The sequence below is a fragment of the Phascolarctos cinereus genome, unplaced genomic scaffold, assembly GCF_003287225.1.
Source record: "Phascolarctos cinereus isolate Bilbo 61053 unplaced genomic scaffold, phaCin_HiC Scaffold_4;HRSCAF=312, whole genome shotgun sequence".
NCBI lineage: Eukaryota > Metazoa > Chordata > Mammalia > Diprotodontia > Phascolarctidae > Phascolarctos > Phascolarctos cinereus.
In genome coordinates, this window is record NW_027555847.1 from 76962300 (window position 1) to 76988348 (window position 26049).

General features: G+C 37.1%; 1 protein-coding gene across 1 annotated transcript in view; it reads right to left on the reverse strand.

Annotated features, from left to right (window-relative positions):
• ABCA13 (ATP binding cassette subfamily A member 13) overlaps positions 1-26049 on the reverse strand; it is a 482687-nt gene that overhangs the window by 353634 nt on the left and 103004 nt on the right. The window contains 2 exon segments of the mRNA XM_078151686.1: positions 21757-21896; positions 24002-24176. Coding sequence (XP_078007812.1) covers positions 21757-21896; positions 24002-24176 — 315 coding nt within the window.

Consider the following 26049-nt stretch of genomic DNA (forward strand, 5'->3'; position numbering starts at 1 on the left):
AACTGAAGGAAACAAGGCTAAATGACTTGCCCACAATCACACAGCTAGTAAGTAGCTGAGGCCAGAGCTGAACTCATGAAGATGAGTCTTCTTGATTTGAAGTCCAGTGCGCTATCCACTGAGCCATCTAGCTGCCCCTATGTTAAAGTTGAACCTGTTGTTTAGTTGTATCTAACTCTTTGTGACCCCATTTGTGGTTTTCTTGGAAAGAATACTAGAGTGGTTTACCATTTCCTTCTCTGGCTCATTTTACACATCAGGAAATGGAGGCAAACAAGATTAAGTGATTTGCCCAGAGTCACAATGCTAGTGTCTGGAGGCCAGATTTGAACTCAGGAAGATGAATCTTTCTGACTCCAGGTCTGGTACTCTATTCACTGTGCCACCTAGCTGCCTGAAGAAGGAGTACATTTCAGGAATTAGAGGATGAATGACTTGAAAGGCATGCAGGAAGACTAAAAAGACAAGTTCAGGGAACAGCTAATAATCCGATTTGTCTGGAAGGGAAGTAACATAAAATAAACCAGGAAAATGGGTTAGAGTCAGATTATTCAGGGTCTTAAATATCAACCTAGAACATTTTATTTTATCCTACTAGCAATAGAGGATCACTGAAGGTTTCCAGGCAACTTATGATGGATGAGAGAGGGGTTATCTGAGTGCAGTCATTTGACATAATCAGAAGTCATTATTAAAAAGATTATTTCAGGTAGCTTTGAGAAAGAGGTAGGTTAGAAACTTAAGAGATGGTCTCCAGGAATAGCAATGGAACAAATATAGCTATATACGGATATATGAGAAGTCCTCTAACCTTCCTCCCAAATAACAGTAAAGTAAGAACTGTTTTCTTTGATGTTAAAAGAAATTCTAAAAAAAAAAAAAACCTTAAAGGGAAGGTATGATTGAAGTTTTGAAGTTGGTATCAGTGGTGGATAAGACTGTCAAAGTGGTAACATTCTAAGCTAAGGCCACTTCTCAGAAGACCCTCCTCCCTATAAAATGCATAAGACATGCTGAGGTAACTATCCCGGCTCTTGGAGGGCAAATGGATATTGCCATCTGGAATGAATATACCTGCAACTTTTGAATAGTAAACAAATTAGGAAGTTGAGGAGGGTAGTCCTTGCTGAATCAGAATCCATGTATCGATCCATTCAAATATCATCAGCTATCTCTCCCTCTTTTCCCCTCTTACACCTACAACCCATGTTGGTCAACTCAAGTACTAGACAGCAAAGATAAACTAACATGGTCTAGACAGCTCATGTAATCATCTCCAGACAGTTTGAGGATTGGACTCAAGTGGCCAGGAGATACCACCACCCCAAGTCCATCACCATTCTATGCATATGAAAGAAGGCTGTTGGGATTCTCCAGTATATTCAACTCTCAGCTGAGGACCAGCCCACCTGGTATGCTATAAAGCTCATGCAGAAAATTTGCCATGTAAAGTACTTTAATGGTGAACTTGGTCAGGTATTGATTTACCATTGGAAGTCGAGGAACAACCTGGTATAGACTTCTTCCTATGAGTGAGAAAAGATTTCAATTATCAATGAGTGTGAGGACTACAAAAACTCCAGGGTAATAGCTGGCATGCTTTAAGGTCTGCAAAGTAGTTTACATACGGTACCTTACCTTATTTGTTCCTCATAGCAATACTGTGATTATACCCATTTTATGGATGAAGAAACTAAGGTTAAATCTAGGCGAATACCTGGTAAGTGTCTAAGGCAATATAACCCAGGTTATGATAGAATTATAGCTTTAGAGTAGGAAGGGACCTCAGAGATCACCCAAACCAACTCTTTCATTTTACACTTAACCAAGGACATTAAGGGACTTGACAAAGTCATATAGTAAGTAAGCTATCAGAGACAGGATTTGAATCCCAGTCTTCTGACTCTTTTGACTGTACTCTGCTGCCTTCCTGACTCTATGGTCACAACCCCATGATCCTTGGCAATAAATTGCATATTTTCCATAGTCCTTCAGCCTCAGGGAAACAGATACAACTGTTGATCAATCTCACATAAATCAGCATTCAAGTTTTCTGCCTGGTTTGTAATAGGATACTATTTGATCTTAATACTGCTCTATTACTTTTATAAATTGAGAGGGAGGCAGGGGAGAGAAGGGAAAACCTAAAAACTGAGGTGCATATCATTGAACATTATCCATTTGCATGATAATTCAAAAGAAAGAGGAAATATCATGCCACTTTGACAAAAGAGCAAAAATTTAAGCAAAACAAATAATTTTAAATCATTTTTGAAGCTTTGCTAATTAAAAAAATGCAGTTTATTGTTTGCCTTCAGTATCTTTTTTCATGATTTGTATCAGCTAAGGAATATATGTGGGGTGTGAGTGTGTGTGTGTGTGTGTGTGTGTGTGTGTGTGTGTAATTGACATGGAGCTACCATGTGAGACATTTTGAAATGGAAAGAAGCTGTTCCTCAAGGTCACCAACCCCTCCTCTTGAAGCCATGACCTGTTCTAGGTAAAAGAAGGTAATGGCAGAGAATAGGACACAGAACAACAAGCCAGGGATTCCACCACCAACTCAAGCACTCAGCTGATATATGAATTTTGACAAATTATTCTTTATGCCTACGGTCATATCATAAGTGATGGAAGAGACAAGGTATAGAAATGAAGATGACTGGTTCCCAGGGGGAGTGTAATGATTAAATCATTGTAATTTCAAATGATTAAGTCTGCACATTGAGTGTATTTGCTGACATTCCAGACTAACATTTTCTGCCTTACCATAGGCATAAAGTACAAGCCTTGCTGCATTACTCCATCCTCCAAGTCTACCTTGATAATATAGCAACTTCTTCTTGTTTTCTAATAAAGCCATATGCTTTGTGATAATTGAGTGAGTCTGACATCCATCCATTTTTATAAGCTATCTTGGAGCTCCATAAATTGATGGAGGTCTTTTCAGGCAGACTAAGACAGCACATCTATTGTGTTGACTCAGTCTATGATAAAGCCACTGTGAAATGTCAGCAGTTTTCAAAAGAAAAAAAAAGGAAAATCAATGCTCAGATGAAATGATTGTAATAATTCCAATGTATTTGCTTAATTCAACAAAATGATCTAGTAATAAAGACTGGATGTGCAGGGACTGAATAACTTGATTGGTAATCTTATACAATCATCAATTCTCCTGGTTCAGACATGGTAGATGATAAAACTTAATATTATGAATTGTTCGTTCAGCATAAAAACAATCCTATCTTGTATCTACAAAACCATAACCCTCTAAATACTTGTTTAGTTCAATTGAACTGCCTTTTTTAAACACCAATTACGTGCCAAGCCTTTGCGGATCCTGGCATTTAAAAATAAATATGAAAATAGTTCCTGCTCTCAAAGAGCTTATATTCTACCAATGATATGTATACGGATAAATAAATACATTTGCGGAGAGAAGGAGCTCTGGACCTCTGCTATCACTTGTAAGCTCCTGGTAAAGAAGCCCCTCCCAATACAGAAGGGCACATGCTCTGTGAATTATGTAATCTGAGAGGTTTGCTTGGGATAGTGAGAAGTTAAGTGACTCATCCAGAATCACACAGACAGTTTTGTGTCAAAAGCAGGACTTGAATCCAGGTCTTTCTTACTCCAAGGCCAAATCTCTATACAATACATCATGCTGCCTCTGTAATAAAAACATATGCAAAATAATACAAGTAATTTCAAAAGAAACTGTTAATAAATGGGGGAAAGAGGAGAGATGTGTCAGGAAAAGCCTCATGAAGGCTTAGCTCTTGAACTGGAGGTGAAGGAGAACATTCCAGTCACAGAGGACAGCCTACACAGAGGTGCAGGGGCAGGAGATGGAATGTCATGGACAGGTAATAGCCAGTAGTCCATTTGGTTTTGAATAGAGAGTATATGAGGGGAATTAACGAGAAATATCTGGAAAAAAATACATTGGAACTAGATGTATAGGGCTTTAAATGCCAACTGGAAGCATTTGTAGTTTAATCTGGAGATGCTAGAAAGCCACTGAAGCCTACAAGTCCTTATACTAGGGGTTATGAAATATAAATTACAGCATAATTTGCAGACTTTAATTCTGCTTCAACTTTAGCAAAAAGAACCAAGGAGCAGAACCATGGCATAAAGGGGAAAATACTGTACTAGAAGACATCAGATCTAGGTTCTAGTCTCTCCCTCCACTGGCTGTGTGACTTTGACCTCAGCAATGACTCTCTAGAGGTTTTTAAATCAAGGATGAAAGACCAGTTGTGAGGGATGTCACTAAAGGGGATTCCTGTACAAATGTGGGTTGGACTGGATGGCTTTTGAGTTCCCTTCCCTCGTTAAGATTCTGTGAGTTGACATCATCTGTAAAATCAGGCTGCAATCACTTTACCTACCTCAAGACCAAGAGATGAGGTCCTTTCTAGCTCTAAAATATGTAACATTTAGGAAATTCAAAACTGATGATGCCTGGATCTTTTAATATCTAAATGTATGCAATCTAGTACTTCATGAGAGGTACACCAGAAAGAGCACATATGAAAAGTCAGAGGCCCTGGGTTTAAATGTCAGCTTTGCTACTTATTAGTTTTGTGAAACTGGGCAAGTCACAACCTCTTTGAATCTCAGTCCTCATTTCCAATATTATGTTACAGACATGTTATGAGGAAAGTTCTTTGTAAACTTTTAATGCGCTATAGAGATGTGGTTTATTGTTTTTTGTTCTGCGATCTATAATTTCATAGGCATAGGTACCACGGACAAATGTAGATCACACTGATACACTTGTGCAGTCAATCTTTGTGAGTTTCCTACTGTCAAAAAGATTTTTTTTCTTTTTTGGAGATAAACCTTTGTAAGCTTAGCTCAGCCAGGCTCACTCTCAAGAACAGTTGATGACCAGGACAACACTTACAGTCTTTCTAATTTGGCTGTCATGATGGTCCAACAATGGTTGCCAAGTCCCCCTTGGTAATTGTTTGGACCCTGACTGGCTCAGATCGAATGTAAATAGTAATTATTTCTGTTTTGGCCAGAATCTCTGAGGATCTTCCCCTCCTGGATTGATTTTTTTTTTAACTAGGTAAAGAGGCCATTCTCAGCCTCTTTTATTACCTAGCCTTAATCACTGAATGGCCATTGCCTCAGTGAAACTGAGACCTGTTAAAGACCTTAACTTAAAAAGGCCAAGTTCTCCCACTGCATCCAGGGCAATCTCCAATCACTCTGCTCTATGTCTTACCACTGGACCCAGATGGCTCCGGAGGAGAAAGTGAGGTTGGTGACCTTGCACAACCCTCCCTCACTTAAATCCAATTCACTTGCAAGTCATGGCATCACCTCCCTGAGATCATGGTCCTCTTCAAGAATGAAGAACAAAGAACTAGAACCTCTTTAATCAATAAAACTAACAGAAATGAATCCAACTGACAATGGATACAGCTCCATTCCTTTATATGATAAGCAAAAACGAGTCACATTTGAGTCAAATATTGCTATGAGAAAAAAAATCTTCCAGTACCATAATTAGAGTGGACCAATGATATAGAGAAGCTCTGTCCCTGTGCTGTTTGCTGTATATGTGTGTATAACTCAGTTAGACAATCATTGGGTGAAAGTCAAAAGTATCATAATAACTGTTCAATTTCTCAATGTCATTCATTTTATTAAGAACAATATAATAAGTTACCTCCCAAAAAATTCTGTAATTTTCAAAAAAAATTGAATCAATTTAAGAATGACTATAGATAAATATTTTATATTTAAATTTGTCTTAAATGCTTTTCTATTGGCTCTAATTTTTAAAGTAAAATAATCCCCCATTCATGGTGGATAAATATATAACTGGTTTAAGTAGAAAATCTTCTGACAGCCAAAACTGATATAAGTAAAAACAAAAGACACCTTAAGAAATAGAAACATGAAGTAAAATGTCCAAAATCAGAAAAGTAATTCATGTTTTTTCAGTGGAATTTACAAGTACTGCTATTAAAGTTCTCTGTATGAGTGCTTTACCTACATATAACATAAAACTTAATCAAATGAAATGATATCTTAAAAATGAACGTTCAAAATACATTGACAAAACAAGAGTATTTTTCCAGAAAAAAAAATAATTTTATAAGCAAAAATAAACTTAAAAAAAAGTCTTATAATACTAAAGGGATTGTTTGTACCCATAAAGTTATTTACAGAATCGCTAAATACGAAAAGCTTAATCAATAGTACAATGATGGTTGTAGCTAGATCTATTGATATAGTTTAAAAGATGCTTCCTGAATTGTATGCAAAGCACTTTCAAATCATTCCACTTGCAAACACTCTGATGAGGATCCCGCATCTGCCTGAAGACCTTTGTGATAAATTAACTGAGAAACTAAAATCTTATTGTTCATTGTAAATAATAGAGACAACAGATGTAGTTAAAGATGTGCATCTGATTACGCATGTATGATATGTTGTTGAAGGTGATATTAGGAAAGATCTGGTACTTTGAAAACCTGGTGATGGCAATGCCACATCAAGAGAAATTTTCAATGTAATTGATGAATATTTTAAATGAAAATGACATAGTGAAAAGGAGAAGTATTAGACCCTCACTGCTCATTCTCTTTCCTCAGAGGTCTCATATACTCTCACTACTATATCTATACTCTCTAGGCAGATGATTCCTTAATTTGCATAATAAATCATTGCCTCTCCTAAGCTCCAGTTCCACATTTCTGATTGCTGACTGAATATTCCCACTTCAATGTTACATTGGACATACTAAAAATAAGTCTAAACTGAAACTCCATGTTACTCTGCAAACCTGCTTCTCCTCTGATCTTTCCCAGGTTTGTTCTTTCATGTTCTACTCCCTAGTTTTAGTGTTTCCCCCCTCCCCATGCCTGCTCTATCACATATCCAGATGTTTAGTTCCTTAAAATCTTTAATATATCTTCTTCTTTTTATTCTACCCTAGGCTCGAAAATTTGAAGAAATATTACAGATAATCTAGCTCAAGCCTCTTATTTGATAGATAATAAAACTGAGACTAAGAAAAGTCAAATAACTTGCCCAAGGTCACACAGATTAAATAACAGAATCTAGATTCAAACCAGGGCCCTCTGACTCCAACTGCTGGGCTCTTACCTGTACATGGTATCACCTCTCATCTCATAATTCCTGATTTAGTATGTGAATGGATTCACAAGACACATCGTGTCCACTCTTCTAATGCCTCTCACTTCCACATGCTCAATTGCTTTTTTTTTTTTAACTCATGTCTGGATTTTCACAATCACTTTCTACCTCTTCCTTCTCAAAGCATCCTGCATACTGCCAATATTAAACTTCGTAAGATCATAAGATTCAGAGCTGGATGGTTTCATAAAATTCAGGAGAGTAATTGCTCCTTCATTGGATGGACTTTCTCATTTATGTCTTTGTATCACCCTTGCCTTGCATACAGTAGGTTCTTAATAAGAAATTGGGACTGAATCCAAGTTTCACTATTATAGGGAACTCACAGATGAGGTACATCCCTTCTCCATAATTTATACTCAGAGATTTGTCTAGAATACAGAGAGTTTAAATGAATAGCTCACAGTCACCAAGCCAGTATGTTTCAGAGGTAAAATTTAAACTCAGGAAGAGCTTTGAGGCCAGTTCTCTATCCACTGTTCTAAGATGCCTCTCAGATACTTAATAAATGGATGGGATAAATAGATACTATCATGGAAACAATGAATAAGAACTTGTACAGACTTCTTGAGATAGTGCAGGATAGAAGGGCCTGGTGTGCTGCGGTCCATGGAGTCACAAAGGGTCAGACATGACTAACTTAACTACAAAATTTTAATTGAATCTAGCCCACTTCTCCTTTTACAAATAAAGAAACAGAAACCTAGAGAAAAGTGGTGGACAAAAGTCATGGAAATGATAAATAGCGAACCAAAATTTGAACCTAGGTCTTATAATTCCAAATCCAATCTTTGTAACTCTACCACCCTTTCTTCCACATTTTCTGAAGTGTCACTTGAATTACATCATTTTTATACTCAAAGACCTTCAGTGGTTCTAGGGACACAAAGACAAAATTAAACTATTCATACCTGAAAGCCAGCTTGGCTGGACTGTAGAATATAGGAGGTAGAGCAGGCCTGCGCAACATGGGGCCCGTGGGCAGCTTGCAGCCTGCCAAAGCAGCCCACTGGTGGTATGTTGTGCAGTCTTGAAGTAGGGTAATGAGCATTTAAATGTATATTAATGTACATTTGATTAAAAGAATTGAATTGAATGCTCACTAATCTTATCTGTAATACTGATAATAGTGCCAGGCACATAGTTGGTTCTTAGTAAATGTTAAGTAATTAGTTGATTTAAAAGTATAAACAATCCCCCTAGAAATCTCCTAAGGCAAGAGATTTGGCTGGCACTAGCTCACAGAGATTTGAGTATTTGTGTAGAAGAGCAGTGAGATATATTACTAGAAAAGGTGGACTGGAGTCAGATGAATGAGGGCCTTGAATGCCAGACAAAGGAATCTCAGTTTATTTGATAGTCTCTGAGGATTTTATAGCTACCATACCACTAATCTTTCTACCACTAACTCCACCACACTGAAAAATACCTGTCTTGTGTGTCCCACCCCCTCTACCTCTGCTCTATGCATCCTCTTAGATAAAAATTCACTCACCCAACAGGCTAACAGAAAAGGGCAAAAAAGCATCCAAAGGGCCCCTGACTCCTCCCCCAGATGACAAATGCAACTTTTGGTAACAGTTCACTTGACAGCTGTCTTAGCTGAAGGAAGGAACCACATAGGAGGTATCCCGTAGAATCATTGATTCATACTGCTAAAAGTAAGCTTGGAGATTGTTAGGCCAACATCCTCATTTACTAGAAGACTGAGGTTCAAGGATGTCTAGTGATTTGCCTAGGGTCCTAAGGCTAGAAAGTGGCAAAGCTTAGATTTGTAAGCAAGGAATCATGGATGTAATCCTGAACCTGCAGAGTGGAAGATCTGGATTCAAAACACCTCAGATTCACCTGATATGACCCTTGGCAAATCATTTCACTCTTCTCAGTCCATTTCTTCCTCTGTAACATGATGACAACAGTATTACCTACCTGTCAAAGTTGATGTGAGGACAAAATAAGATAGTATAAGTAAAGCTACAAAAATTTTTACCATTTTTTATAGTATGACCAGGCTTCCAGACCTCCCAGGCCAGGGCCCTGTTAAAGAATTCATCCACTACAACTACTTAAAATACAAGTATACCTCTCCTACCCCAGGTTGGGTATGTGACAGAAGAGGGCTTCACAGGTAAACATGGTGGGCCCTCTTGTAGGGAAGCTACCCTCTGTGCCAGATCAAAGGGAATAGACATACACACCCTCATCCCTCTTTGTAATCAGTAACCGACTGATATTACACTCAGCATTGAGATAATACAAACCCATCCCCTCCTTACCTTTAACTTCTCAAAAATCAACCCCTTTACTTCAAAGATTTGTCTTTAAAAACTCAAGCTTGGTCTGAGTTTGGGGCCCAGGCCCATGCAATGCTTATGCCTTGTTTGTAATAATACACTCCTTTTGCTGCATTTTCCTGAGCCTGCCTGATTTCTTTAGGGTGAAGCCCTAATGAATAATTTTCCTAAAACAGCTTTTTCTACTGGGTCACACTTTTTAAGATAGACATTAGTGTTCTTTTTTTTTTTAGTTGTGTCCAGCTCTCTGACCCCATTTGGGGCTTTCTTGGCCAAGGTACTGAATTGGTTTGCTATTTCTTCTCCAGCTCACTTTACAGATGAGGAAACTGAGGCAAATAGGGTTAAGTGACTTTCCCAGGGTCACACAGCTAGTAAGTGTCTGAGGCTGGATTGGAACTCGGGAAAAGGAGTCTTCCTGACTCCAGGCCCAGCACTCTATCCACTGTGCCGTCTACATGTCCCAACATAAGTACGGAAAGAGGGTAATAGTGATTATCCTGAGTGCTTGCTGTGCTTCCTCATTCATGACAATGTATGAACAATAACCTATGGTGCTCACATCAAGGTAAACACACCATCTGCGGAAAAGAAAAGACTGTGATGGTCTGGCCTTCTAAAAGGAGGTAGGAGGACAGCTAGATGTCTCAGTGGGCAGAGTGCAGGACTGGAGACAGGAAAACCCGAGTTCAAATTGACTTCAGACACCGGCTGTGTGACACTGGGCAAGTCACTTAACCTCTTGTTGCCTTAAGCCATTAGAGAAGGAAAGGACAAAGTACTTCAGTAGCTTTGCCAAAAAAAAGAAAAAACACAAAACACTGAAGTGCAAAGGTCCAGAGGGTCACAAAGAGGTGACTGAATGACTGAACAACCAGGAGGGGGAAGACAATACAAATGCAGATTCAGCTATTAGAGGGAACAAAGATCCTGGAATAATATGATTCATGTCATACTCCAGACCGGTTAAAGAGTCGCCAAGCTGTTTGGGGTAGGAATGTGAAGGAGGGGGCAAAAACCCCCATAGTATTCCCCATCTTCCATTTCTACTGGCCTTCGCCCCCTTCTTCGACTCAGTGTGCAATGATGACAGTCAGAAAAGTGGAAGATTAGCAGCTGTCCTGTGAAAAGTATTTCATGCTATTACACAGCAGTGATGAGTTTGGAATGCAAAATGAGACATAAAAGTGTGTGTGTGTGTATGTGTGTGTGTGTGTGTGTGTGTGTGTATGTGTGTATACATATATATACATATATACACATACATTCATATACATATATACATATACATATCAAATACATACATATGTACACATATCACACATATGCATGTATGTATGTATGCACACCAGCATACATACATGTGTGCATATATTATGTAAGTGTGTGTCTATGCTATAGCCATTTGGGGAAATTGTTTTGCTTGACTTATGTTTCTTATAAGATTTTTTTTTCTTTTCTTTTCAATGGGGTGGGAGATAGGAGGGAGAAAAACAAATTTTGTCAATTTTTAAACAGAGAGATGGGGGGTGGTTCTATAGATGTGAAATGTATGCCTTTTCGCATGAGTCCTCTATTATTATTACTTTTACTTAAGTGTTTTATTTTCTTACAAGAGAACTCTAATGAAATGGAAGTAATTGGGAAATGCATGTGATATAAAAACAAAATACATCAATAAAAATGAAAGTGACCAAGAAAGAAAGAAAAGTACTTCTAGGTAATAACAGGACCTCTAGTAGAAATCTCCTCTAGAATAATGAGGGGTGGATACGCAGAAAAAGTACTACGGGGTCTGAATGCAGATCAAAGTTTATGATTTGCTCTTTGTTGTTTCTTTTTTCTCATGGTTCCTCCCATTGGTTCTAATTCTTTACAACATGAGTAAGGTGAAAATAGGCTTAATATGAATGTATAAGTACAGCCTACATAAGATTGTACACTGTCTTGGGGTGGGGGGAAGGGAAGGAGGTGGAGAAAATTTGGAACTCAAAATCTTATGGAAGTGAATGTTGTAAACTAAAAATAAATTAATTTTTAAAAAAAAAGAATAAGGGGTAGAAGAAAAATAGCCCAAACAGTCTATAACAAAGCTCCATACAAATAATCCTAGCAGGCATTCAGGGATCATTCCTAAGAACAGGCTTTCTGTATTCATAAGACTGGATCTGTGGTCTCAGAGGATAATGTTGGCATGTGGGGGATAAAATCATGCAAGTCCATCTACAGAATGTAATTACTTTTCCAGGAGATGTTTAGCTGAGTTATGATTTTTAAAAAAAATACACTTCATCAGACCTTCTCCTGATATTACAATTCTCACAGTCTGGGCTACTGAGGGTGCTTTTTCAGCTCACTGATTAGGTGTCTACGTTTGGAGCCTTGATAACTTTGAATTATGTTATCGACTGCCGAGCTCACTTGGTAAGGCTCCTATCTATTTTGAGGTCTTGCCTAGGACCCTTCGCACACTACTGCTCTGTGAATATTACAGTCATGCATGTTCTGGATTTGTGCTTCCAGTAACCACTGGTCATATCTATGGACATTGATTTCATGCTATTGGCTCCTTCAGCTTTGCAGGTTGTTTAATTCTTTGATAAATATCACATAACTAAACTTTTTCTTTTTCATTCAAATTACTTGATGAGCATATATTATGTATTAAAATGCATTCTATTCCAAGCTCAGATATAACCTTGTATTCAACTCTAACCATACAAAACCTGTTTGCCACCTCCCCCAAGCAGTTGTAAATTATTTCTGTAAGACGCTCTCTTTATAGTGATAATTCTATAGGTACATGAGAATATGGCACAGTGGGAAAACAGGTCAAGAAAAGCAGGGTTTGAATGCCATCTCTGATAATTATTTGCTGTACTACCATAGGAAAGTAATTTAACCTCTAAAAGTTTCCCTTTCCTTACCTGTTAAATGGAAATGATAGTTCCTGTAATACCTACCTCATAAAGTTGTAATAAGGAATAAATGAAATCATGTATGTAAAGTGTTGTAGAATCCATAAAGGGTAGATATGGAGTTGTAACTAGGGCAAGGACATTAGGGCTTTGTGCCAGGGCAGTGACACGCATGGAGGTATCCTTCTTCTGAAGGGAGAAATACTCCCTCCTCACAACAAATCAGAGACCGCCATCCCTGCGCTCATCAAAAACCAGGGACATGGAGTTTTGAGGCCCTCCACCGTCTGCACCATGCAGCACAATCCCACTCCTAAACGGCCCCAATAATGATGATCCCTACTGCATAGCCTGACGCACTCACTGAACCTCATACCAACGCTCCCATTACCATTATATCCATCAACACTACCACCCCAGGTAGGGAAGCAGAATAGGCAAGTCACTGAAAGAGATGATCTCTCTTTCCCAAGATAAGTTTTGTTGTGGTTCAGTCATGTCCGACTCTTTATGACCCCATTTGGGGTTTTCCTGGCAAAGATGCTGAAGTGGTTGGCCATTCACTTCTCCAGATCATTTTACAGGAAACCAAGGCAAACAGGTTAAGTGATTTGCCCAGGATCATACAGCTAGTCAGTGTCTGAGGCTAGATTTGAATCCAGGTCTTCCTAACTTTAGGCCTATCATTCTATCCACTGTGCCACTTAATTGCCCAGCGTAAGTACACCAGCACTTGGACTGACCTATGTGCCACTGGTGCCAATCAGGCACCAATAAATAAGTCTACCTTATCCCCTGCTATAGGTAAAAGAATTTTTGTTATTGTTATTAGCACTACCCCCTGGGCAAGCCATTTTTATGAAGACATCATTAACTGACATAAGAATGAAAATTATGGCAAAAGTGGTGACTGTTACTTAATTAGTAAGTAAAGTATCACCAACTACTAATAGTACATAAAGTCATAGTTTAACTTCTTGGTTTACCTTTATAAAAAGTAGAATAAATTCACACAACCCTATAGTTCAAAAGAATTTTAGCGATCACTGAGGATTTAGTGGACCGCAAGGTTAATGAGTCAACATAGTGATCTGGCAGTCAAGAAAGCCTCATGATGTCCTAGACTACATTAAGAGGCATGGTGTCTATTTAATAGCTCCATTATACTCTGCCCTAATTACACCACATCAGAAATAGTGGGCACTATATTTAGGAAGACAGGAGTCATATGGAATATATCAAGAGCAGAAGAGAGAAATGACTATATACCATACCACAAGGGTGACTAAATCAACTGGGCATGTCATCCTAGGCAAGGAAAGACTTTAAAAGGACATGATAGCTTTGTTCAAATATATGAGGAGCTATCATGTAGAAGAATGAATAGAATTGTTCTGCTTTGCCTCCCAAGAAGGAATTTGGAATAATGGAGAGTTTACTAACAAGTTCAATATATAGGAAAACTTCCTAACAGTTAGAGATATCTGAAAGTGGAACGAGCTGCCATGTGAGGGAAGGAATCTCCGCTCACTGCTAGTCCTTAAGCAAAAACTATATGACTCTTTCTTTGGAATATTGTAGAGGACAGTTTTGTTCATGAACAGCTTAAAGTAAATGATCTCTAGAGTCCAACTCCAAGATTGTAGAATTCTAAGATCCCAAGAAGGATCTCTCTAATAACCCTAATTTAAAAATGAGATAATTGACAATTGATAAAAATATCAAACAACTTTCTCAGGCAGTCATTAGCCAATTGATGAAGGCTGGATATTTAAATAATACACATATACTTTTAAGAAATACTTTCCTAATAATCACACGAAATAGTCATAACTACAGTGACTTATAATCTAAAAGTCATTTAAAATTCTGAAATTTTGCCACACTTACATTGGCCTCTTAATTATTCCTCCACCAGCTTGCACCATGCAACATAACCCTATTCCTTCACTGACCCCCAATCTCAATGGTCCTTGCTGCTTAGCATGACTTCACTCCCTCACCAACTCACCAACCCAAGACTCCCATCATCAGGATACCCAACACTATGATCCAACCCTAAAACTCTTCTTTAGTAAAACAGTGGTTTGAATATTTTATTGAGCATGGTCTAAGGCTAGGACATTATGGCTGACAAATCTAAAAACTTTACAAAATTGGCTGAATAAACTTGTTTACTCCTACAGAACCCTGGCAGGATAATTGGGCACAGTTTATACTCTTTCAATTACAGCCCGTATTCAGGGGCCACCAAACAAGTTCTCATGACAATCACCTCTAAGAGCTGATTTATAGATAATCACTTCTATTTCCTTATGAGTTTGGAAATCATTATTCCTATGAGCACTAACTTCATTATGTTATATTTTATAAAAATTCTAATGTCTAGCTAACTATTTTGGCTGACTAACAAATACTCCCAGATGGCAGAAGATAATTAAAATTAATCAGAGTATATCATTCTAACTCTCAAATTTACTTACATTGATAAGGTTCAGACAAACTTTTATCCAATTAGATTCTAAAGTAGGTTTGCTGCCACAACCAAAGATCCCTACTCATCCTTGGAAACCTAAATCTGTGAAATGCCTAAGTTACAGAACCTTCTTAAAAACGTTTTATTCTGCATATGTCTACAACCCTGCCAGAGAGTCCTTAGGACAGTTGTAATTAGAATCCACTCTAAAATAATATTAAAGGTAAAAAAAAAAGAAATAAGAATGAGAAAACACGAGATTCCATAAAGTAAAACTGCTTATATTTCTATAAGGTAGTTACACATATATAACTCTTAAGAACTGTATTACTATAAGGGCAATTGGAGTATACAAAGAAAGAGGGTGCAAATATAAGGTGACTTTGATGGCATATCGTCAAAAAAAAAATAAAGGGGTGAGAAAGAAGACTGCACTGAAAAAAGGAGGGGGGAGATAGAATGAGATAAATTATCTCACATAAAAAAAGGCATGAAAGAGCTATTATAATAGAGGGGAAAGGTGAGGTAGAGGGGAGCTTAAACCTTATTATCATCAGAATTGGCTCAAAGAGGGAATAACACACTCCACTGGATACAGAAATCTGTCTTATTCTATAAGGAAATAGAACTCAAAACAAAAAAAAGTTAAAAAATTGTTTTAACATGTAATTGGGAAAAACATTATATCTATAAATATATCTATCTATCTATCTATCTATCTATATATATATATATATATATACATATATATATATATGAATACTAAAGTAGATGCTTTACCCACTGTCTGACAGTGATGTCTGAACCTATTAGTAGTTCTTTATTTGAAACTAATATGATCTTAAGTTGTACTAAGAGGGATACTAAGTTCAAAACAAGTAAGATAATAGCCCCAATGTACTTTATCCTGATCAAACCATTTATAAAGGATTGTGTTCAGTTATGAACACCACAACTTAGTGAGGACATTAATAAATGGGAAGAGATCCAAAGGAGGATGAAAAGACATGACACACAAGAACTGATCAAAGGAACAGGGGGTATTTACCCCGGAAATATTAAAGGTCCTTCAAGTTATTTGAAAAGCTGATGTTTTGGATCAAGTATTAGACTTATTCTAAATGGCCCCAGAGATCAAAGCTAAGAACAAACAGAGAAAGATACCAAGATGCAGAGTTCTGCTCAATATAAGGAAAAACTTTGTAATGATTACATTTGCCCCAAAGTGGAATGAGTTGCCCTGGCAGTCAGAAAGTGACCTAATTCTGGAGATTCTTGAAGCAAAGGATAGATGACCACTTGTCAAGAATGCTGTAGGAAGAATTACTGTTCAGTATAGTACGGATGGCTTCTGAGGTCCCTTCCAACTATGAGATTCAGTGATAATACCATTTCTATTACATCTTTCAATAATTGAAACAAAAGCTACTTTATAGCTAAAACAATTCTCTTTATGAAATCTCTTCAAAACTATGATCTATGATAGTCGCAGAATCTCATTTGAACTTAGCTCCGTTTTTGGTTTTTATCATCTATTTTAAAGTTCACATCGCAAGTCTTGTGATGACCTTTGATCCAAAGCAAAAAAAAAAGTCTCATCTATAAGGTCACAATGGTGAGCTACTTCATTAAGATTTTAAGAATAACTTATAAAATTTACCTTAACTGTGCATACATTAAGACTTCATAGCCTTAGTTACTCATTGATGATGTTAGGCATTAATGCTTTTAGGATGTCAAAGTAGTCTTCTCAATGACATATTAATAGACTGAGTTATGAAGATCACAGTAGACCTTTTACAATTAGCAGGGACCTTAGAAATCATTTGATGGTCCTTATTTTACAAATAAAGAGGCTGAGACACGGAGAGATGAAGTTGTTTGCCTAAGATTACATAGCTAGTCAATGGAGAATCAAAACTTGAATCTGGGACTACTTATTTCTGATTTCACATGTTTCAGCTATTTCAAATCCTTGAAGAACACTAAAATGTCATTCTTCCTAAGTTTTCTCTTCCTGGCCAAAAATGAAACCCATCAATCAACACACATTTATTAAGCACCTACTAGGTGTCAGTCCCTGTGGACAAAACAAAGCAACTCCTGACTTCAAGTGGCTTACATTCTACTTAAGGAAATGCATATTCATAAAAGTGAAACAAAATATTTTCAAAGTAAATTCTTCTGCTCTTAATATGACACAATAATCTTGCTATGAATTGTGTACATGTGATATATCTGGATTTCAACAAGAAATTGTTGAATTCTCTTATGACAGCCTTGTGGATAAGATATACAGATACAGATACAGATAGGGGTTTAGAACTGCTTGACTGGCCAAATCAAAAAGGATTTGTATTGGTGTTAATCTGGAATACCTATATTGGAGTGCCATAGGATTCTATCCCTGTCAATGTTATGTTCAAAAATGATTTTAGTGCTTAGGTGACCAATTAATCAAATTTTGGGGGACCTGGGGAAAGAGGAGATAACATTAGGTCACCATTGAAGATCTACAAATAGAACTTAGATGAACATTTGTTGAGGATGTCATAAACAGGAATCCTAATTGCATCAGCATAGGACTGAGTGAATTAGGTTCCTTTGATAAAGTTTAATAAAATGAGGATTATAATACCCTATGTGCGAAATAATTCATAAGATTGTCATGAAGATTATGTAATGTAAGTATGTAATTTGATATAATAAATTATGTCATCAGGGAAATGTATGACAATGCAATAAGGGCCTGAGCATATTGGGTGTACCCTCCATAGAGAATTCATGGAAATTCATAGATAAGAGCCTCTAGGATATGAAGCTGTGAATGAGTTTCAATTTGTATCATTAGAGGGAGTACTTCCATCAATGAAATCAAAGATCCATACAGAAAAATTTATGTGGAAGAACTTGTTATACCAAAAGGTTCTTCATGAATCACACATACTACTTTATAAAATTGAATAAGGAAGCTTTCTAGTAATTTTTTTTCTAGAGTGAGTGATCATAAAACAAAGATTATAAACATCTAAATTCTCCACCACTGTCCTTTTCCAATGCCTCATTGTGACATGGAGGGTACCTGGAGATCTCAAAGACTATACCAGTAAGAACCATCTCTAAAAGGTCCTAACAAGTTGTAAAGTCTTTAAATCTTGGCCAGACCATATATCTCTTGTCCAAGGAGAAGTCGAAGCTTCTAAGGTCAAAGAGGCTCATCAATGAATCTCAGAATTGAAATGGGCCTTTCAGGTTGTCTAGTACAATTCATATCTGAATAGGAGTTGACCACTAGGTGATGAATTTCTTTAGCCACAGACATTCATGAAAAAGCAAGAAAGGGAAGCAAAGGCAGGTACACAAAGCCAAAAATAAAAGAATATTGAGGACTTTAGTCAGGAAGTAGTGTCAGGAAGTAGTATCAGGAAGTACTCAGGAAGGAGTATCAGGAAATAAAAGAGTAGAGAGGTTCTCAGATGAATCAATTGAGATGTATTCCACATAAATAAAATTGCTAATCATTATCTTAAACAGTAAACACTAAATATACACAAAATTCTGCCATCTACTACTAGAAAAGTTAGTATCAAATTCATTAAAATGATATCTATTATCCCTATCAAAGAAATATAGAAATTCCAAGCCATGCTTGAAAATTGTGATAAAGGCCCCTCTATTAATAAAATAAAAATAAACAGTAGTTATTATTCTTGAAGCACCAAAAAAAATTATAACAGAGTTACTTAACTTGGGGTCTGTATATTCTAAGGGATCTGTGAACTTGAATGGGGGAAGAAAATAACATCTTCATTTTCATTAACCTGTCATTGAAATTTAGCATACATGCAATTGTTTAAAAACATTATTCTGAGCAAGGGTTTATAGGCTTCAGCAGTCTGTCAAAGGGATTCATGAAACATGCACAAAAAAGTTAAAATCTCTTGTTTTACAGTACGGAATTAGGCAAATATGTCTTACTTAAACTGCCTGTTTTCATTAATCTGTCAAAATCTCTTTAAAAACCACATAATATGTAACCTTAAAAATATAGATATGCTTAAGAGTAAGGAAAATGTCGGAGAGGTTGAAAGTTATAGAATTTTTTTAAGTTAAAGATATTAGGACCAAATTATTCTTATGCAGAAACCATTCGAAGCAGCAGATCCCAGTAGGACTAACTTCAAAAACAATGATCTGTCATCACAGCAATCTCCCAGCATCCACACGTCCTAACAAAGTTGTTAACCCCCAGGATATATTGAATCAAATGTTATTCCATTGTGCAGAGTCCAATGTTTTGGCAAGTGCCGCTTTTTGCAGATAAAGATTGCAGCTATTTAAACACAACTGCAAGTATGCTAAAGAAAATGCACCACCTCACTGAACTGATGTCACAAGGTATGAAAAGCCTTCTGGCTCTAATTTCAGCGATGCACTGCAGCAAGTATAAGGAGAAAATCAAAAGAAGAAAAAAAATGCTACTTTCATCAAACATGGCTTATCTCCTTCTGTACTAACCTTTGCAAAGCAGCTAGGGAAACTATGTGTTCATACATATATACGTGTCTACATATATATGAATGTATGTACATGGAAATATATATATGTGTGTGTGTGTGTGTGTGTGTATACACAAAATGTGTGTCTCTATATTTCTGCAGAGAGAAGCATATATATCATACATATATGATCTTTCAATAGCTATTTCATTAAGTACCTGGTGTGTCTGGCAAGAAGGCAGGTTACATGTATTTATTAAGTAATTACCGCATGCCAGACACAGTGGTAAGCACTGACCATACCAAAAAAGAAGGTAAAAACAGCCCAAGCCATCAAGGAGTTTTTGCAGCTACCTGTGCACTGGGTGCTTGGGGAGATACAAAGTTTAGATAAGACAGAATCTCTGCCCTCAAGGAGCTTACAGGCAGGTGAGATGATAAGGCACACAGATAACTCTAATGCAGTACACACTACGGAAAGGGTATTAGAAGAGATACAAAATAAAATGGTATACTGATTTGGAGGATCAGGGAAGGCTTTATAGAGGAGATGGCACATTAGCTGAGCTTTAAAGGACGGTTAAAAATTCAACTGTCAGAGGCCAATAGGCTGTAGGCAAAGAAACAAAAAAACTAAGAAAACAGTGGGTCTTGGTAAAGAGAATGGTTCAGTTTGGCTAAAGCATAAAGTGTACAACGGGAGCTAATACTGGAAGAGACTGGAAGAGTAGGCATCAGAATATAAAAGCCCTTGAATAGGAAACAAAGGAATTTTCTTGGAACCACTGAAGATTTCAGAACAGAAGATTGGCATGACTAGATTTAAATGTAAGGAATGTACGTCCGGGGGCAGCTAGGTGGCACAATGGATAGAGTGCCAGATTGGGAGTCAGGAAGACCTGAGTTCAAATGTGGCCTCAGAGACTTACTAGCTGTGTGATTTTGGTAAAGGCATTTAATGCTGTTTGCCTCAGTTTTCTCATCTGGAAAACGAGCTGGAGAAAGAAATGGACAACCACTCCACTGTCTTTGCCAAGAAAACCCCAAATGGGGTCACAAAGAGTTGGATGCGGCTGAAAAACAACTAAGCCACAACAATCAATATGATTCTAGTACCAGTACGAAGAATGGATTAAAAGGAAGAGAAAGTAAAATGCAAACATACATACATGTATATATAACATACACATATATAAGCATAATGCTTGTCTAGATGTATAAATACACATACAAATACACACTATGTTGTTTTTATCACTATTTGAATTTTAATTCCATATTTATGGATCCTTTAATTTTTTTGCTCTTGAAAAGGAAAAAATTAAGTCACATGCATGACTATTTCCTTTCCAGTAAATAAGTTAATATTTGTCATTCATTCATTTTCTAATGTAACAGACAGAAAAAGCGACATAAGTAATATCAGAACCAGAAAACTACGAAACCCCTGAGAAATATCACACCAGTGTTTATAATAAATAAAGTATAAATATTTATGGTGACAAAATATCAAATAGTTATTTCAGTCACCAAATAATAACAGACCAAGCAATTTATACAAAATAGACCAAAGAACAATCTTTTAAATACGAGAAGATACATTATGTTTCATGTTACCTTAACGGTGATAACTTTGTTTTCATCTGCCTCATTTTAGCCTATCCTCATGCTTCAGGCTAGCAACACCTCAGGGCTCAAATATCAGGTTATTACCTACCTGTCAAGTTAGAATCGTGTCTTGATTTCAACTTGTTTGATTTTTTGTTGTTGTTGTCAAGGTAGCTAGTCTCTGGTCTTTTTTCTTTCCTTGCCTTCTTAGAGTACTGACCCCTTTGGAACAATGTGAAATAACTAATTTTTTCCTGGATTTTTTATGCTTTTTATAGTAAAAACCTATAACATCATTGCATCTGCCAAGCTGTTTCCAATTATGACCATTCATCCAATCCAATAAACGCTTATGAAATGCCTACTATATTCAATTCAATTCAATAAATAATTATTAAGCACCTACTATATGCCTAGGCACTATCCTAGGCTCTGAGGATAGAAAGACAAAATAAAAACTGGTCCTTTCCCTCAAGAAGCCTGAGGACAACAACCTGTAAATAAATATCCATATATACATGATCATTTTTGAGGACTAGCAACTATTTTCTTCCCAACACTCCTGCCCCTAAGGCTATCCGAAAGTAAATTACTCAGGTTCCTTACCTGTTAAAGTTCTAGAGGATTTTTGAACAACCAATGTCTGTATCAAGTCCAATTATTGTTAAACCATTTCATTTCATAACTACAAACTAAACACAGTTTGCTTCACAAACATGGATGGATAATCATTAACAACATAATACTCACCATTAAACTTCGATGTATTATTTACTCACCTTTTCAATAACTTTATTAACCACTGGAGTGTTGGGTGTGTACAATATCTTCCCATGCAATAAAGGCTTTAGGAAAGCCCACACCAAGGCTCCATTTGGAGACTGTAAAATCTCCTGATATAGCTTCAGGCAAAATGGCGCTGTTTTAATAAAAGAAGCCATCGTTTAAAAGATGATTCTTGATGCAAGTGAAGAAGCTCTCAATATTAATAATAATGGGTTTCCAAAAGACTACAAAATCGTGATGGCTTAAATTGTGTTTCATATCACAACTTCCAACTTCACTACTGTTAGATCAAACAATTGATCAAAAACAGCTTTTGTTTTTCAGGATTCGTTACTCAAAGGGAGTTTCAGGTTCATTTTAGACATTCAGGGAAGAAGAAAGTATGACCCTCAAATATGAAAAGATGCCATTATCAAAGAACAGAAACGGGCAACGAGGCATAAAGTTTGTAGGAGTAGATATGAATTAATTGAATTTGTAAATTAGTGAGTTATTATCATAATAGCCAACAGAAGCAGCCTGGTAAAAATTGGGAAGAACCCTGGACCTAAAGTCCAGGGAGACCTGAATTCAAATTCCACCTTGGACAATGAACAGTTAGATGACCTTGTACAATTCACTTAAACTCTCTGAGTCTCAGTTTCTTTATCTATAAAATGGAGACATTAGGACCGGAAGTAACTATTACCCGGAGCTGTCATGAGGTTTAATTGATGTAGAAGACATAATGCACTTTGCAAACCTTAAAGTGCTATATAAATGTGAGTTGTTATTATTAACCCGATTCTCTATGCAGGCCTCTCTTCTATACTAATTTAGTATGTACCAGGCTCCTGATCTCTTTTTGTGTCATGGACCTTGTTGGCAGTCTGGTGAAGACAACTGACCCTTACACAAAATAATGTTTCAAAATGCATAACATAAAGTGCATGAAGCTGCAAAGGTGGCCTAGGAGATGGAGTGTTGGGCCTGGAGTCAGGAAGACCTGAGTTCAACACTAGCCTCTGACACTTCCTAGCTGTGTGACCCTGGGCAAGTCACTTAACCCCTGTTTGCCTCAGTTTACTCCTCTATAAAATGAGGTTAATAATAGCACCCATCTCCCAGGGTTGTTGCGAAGATTAAATGAGATAATAATTGTAAAATGTTTTAGCACATATTAAGTGCTATATAATTGTTACCTATTATTATTGTATTGAAACAGTTATGAAAAAATGTTTAAGTTCATGAACTCCGTGTTAAGTGTCCCTGGTATATACAATGCCATGTCTGAAACTCAGTGATGACTGAGAGTTCTGAGTATGATCAGTCTATTTGCAAGGCTAGCAATTGCAATAGATGGTATCTATGACCTCTCAGAAACCAGAGACCCTGACTGAAGGCTAATATGACATTTTTATAATGAACAATGAGGAACAATTTTGAGCAACATAGGCACTGTAATTTCAAATTGGCATAAACATGGCAAAAATTCACAGCACATCCTGGAATGTTTTTTTGTGGTTTGGCCATTTCTGGTAAAGAGGGACATGGAAAGAGAAACATTTCTGGTAAGAAGGAACATTGTGGCTAGAATATGCCTTTAGCAAGCCGTGCAGGCACATCCTGTGTGTATGCATAAGAGTCTGTCACCCTCATTTCTCCCCAATTAAATGTATAGGCAAGTTTATCTTAATATGATTTATAATCAAGCAAAGCTAACTTCAAAAATGGGGGATAATCACAAAATAAAACCGTATCTGATTATTATAGTTCCATAACAATACAATTTTATACCATTGATACTTATTTCAACAATTAATGGCTTTGCAGTTTCATGTGCAATCATTTTTTTTATTATACTGTGTTAAGGAAATACTTGGGTTTTTTTCCCACAAATTAAAAATAAAATAAATGAATGTGGAAAAAAAAATTGAAGCCTCTGATTTTTGGGGTTTTTTTTTTTGGTCAGGATAGATACACTGCAATACATCTGTTCCTTATTTTATTTTCACCATTCTGTGACCTACTTTTGCTGAAAAAATGCATCACCCTATGCCCAACTTAGTTGGGTTGGTCCTTAGAAGATAGACATACAGCTTATCACCATACCCATATTGAAAACGGTTTTCAGATTGGGGTAGGGATGACCCTGGATTCTCAAAGACTGTGCCCATGTATTGCCAGTTCCAGGAGGACATATCAAGTGCTCTCAAGTTCATATTAATAAAAATTACTGACAACAGATGTTGATCTTACTTGAATCTTTGGGAATGTTGAATTTTGTCTTGTCATCCTCCAAGAGATCATTCACTCTGGGCAAGCTAATGTACATGTTAGAGTCGCTAAGGAAAGATGCTTCTTTGCAAACCATCTTCATCACAGACAGGAGAGAGCCAAAGGTTGAACTTCGAGACTGGACATCTTGTGAAAACTAGAAAAACAAACTGAATGAGGGTGAGAAAAAAGTGCTTGCTTACAACAATCCCTTCCAAAAATTTCTGGGATTATGGACAATTCCTCCTTCTAAACATGTCCAAGAACATCCATAAGAAAGGAATATGGAAGTCAGGCTATGATCTTCTTACCATTTTTATGTTAACAGAAAAAGATAATTACAATGTCTTGAAAGTCCACCTCAAATGCTGTCTACCCCAAATGCATTTTTTTATTCCAATATATAACATCTCTTAGCTCTCTACCTTTTCACAGGTGATTGCACATGCCTGTAATGTTCTTCCTCTTCACCTCCACCTCATAGAATCTCTAACCTCTTCCAAGGTGCAACTTGTACCATCTCTTACACAAGGTTTTTCATTGCTTACCTGCTCCTGAAGTTTCTCAGTATTTGTACATACTTTGCAATTTTTTGCCTGTATACATGTTGGATGCCCTCACAGAGTGTAGGATCCTTAAGAGCAGGACCTTTTTCATTTTTGCACCAGAACCTCACACATAGCAGAGATAGAGATAAGGCTAGATCTAAAATTTGATGGCTCTAGGGAACTCCCAGGTAGGGGTCATTCTCTACTCATGTAAGTCAGCATCTTTTCTGCAGGATATAATCTAAAGTATTGCCTAGAGCTGGGAGAAATAAAATTACTTGTCCAAGGTCACACAACCCGCATGTGTCAAAGGCAAGACTTGGACTCAGGTCTTGGCTTCGAGTCCTCTTTGCTTTATCCATGATGCCATGCTACTTCTTCAAAAGTGTTCATTAAATTGAACTGAAGTCTTCCCTGATCCCACCAGTCAGGGATCAACTTCCTGTAACAATCTCATAGTACTTTGTTAGGCATCTCTTTCATTCCCTTATCCTATTATGTTGAATAGTGTTATCTGAGTTTGAATATTTTCTGACTACTAGACGATAAACCACATAAGGCCAAGGAGGATTCTGTATTCAAATTTTATAATTCTAACAGCCTAAAATGGTGTTCTGCACCCAATTTTTTAAAATTAATTTTTAATTATTTTTTTTAATGGGACAGTGTACCCTGTCAAAAACCATAATATCATGTGAAAATGACAGTGCAGGAAGTTCTGTTTATCATTATGTCAAATAATGGCTAGAGGTATTTTTGCTGTTGTTGTAGTCCAGTCATCTTTCAGTCACGCCTGACTCTTTATGACCCTATTTGGGTATTCTTGGCAGAGATACTGGAGTGGTTTGCCATTTCCTTCTCCAGTTTGCCTCAGTTTCCTTAACTGTAAAAAATGAGCTAGAGGAAGAAATGGCAAACCATTCCAATGTCTTTGCCAAGAAAACCCCAAATGGGGTCATGAAGGGTCAGGCAGACTGAAATGACCGAGCAAGTGAACAAATGGTAACACATCTCATAACTCCTCCTCTGCTGTGGTACTGCCACCATCCTGGTGTAGGCCTCATTCCCTCATTCCCAGATTGTTGCAATAGCCTGTGGTTAGTTTCCGTGGCTCACTCTCTCTCCACTTCAGTCTGTCTTCCACTCAGTTATCAAATTGACCTTCCTAAAACACAAGTCTTATATCACTTCCCCTCAAAAAAATTAATAAACTGCAGTGACTTCCTGTTTGGTTTTTAAAGCCCTTCATAATCTGCCCCTTTCCTACCTTTCCAATTTTAGACCTTTCTCCCGCCTACATCCTCTGTGATCCAATGGCACCAGCCTCCTTGCTGGGCCTCCCACAAGATATTCCATTTCTTCATTCTATCCTCCATGTTTGTAATCCTCTCAGTCTCTCTTCATCTCTGCCTCCTGGCTACCTTGGCCTCCTTCAAGCCTCAATTAAAATATCAGCTCCCAAATAAACCTTTCCTGATCTTC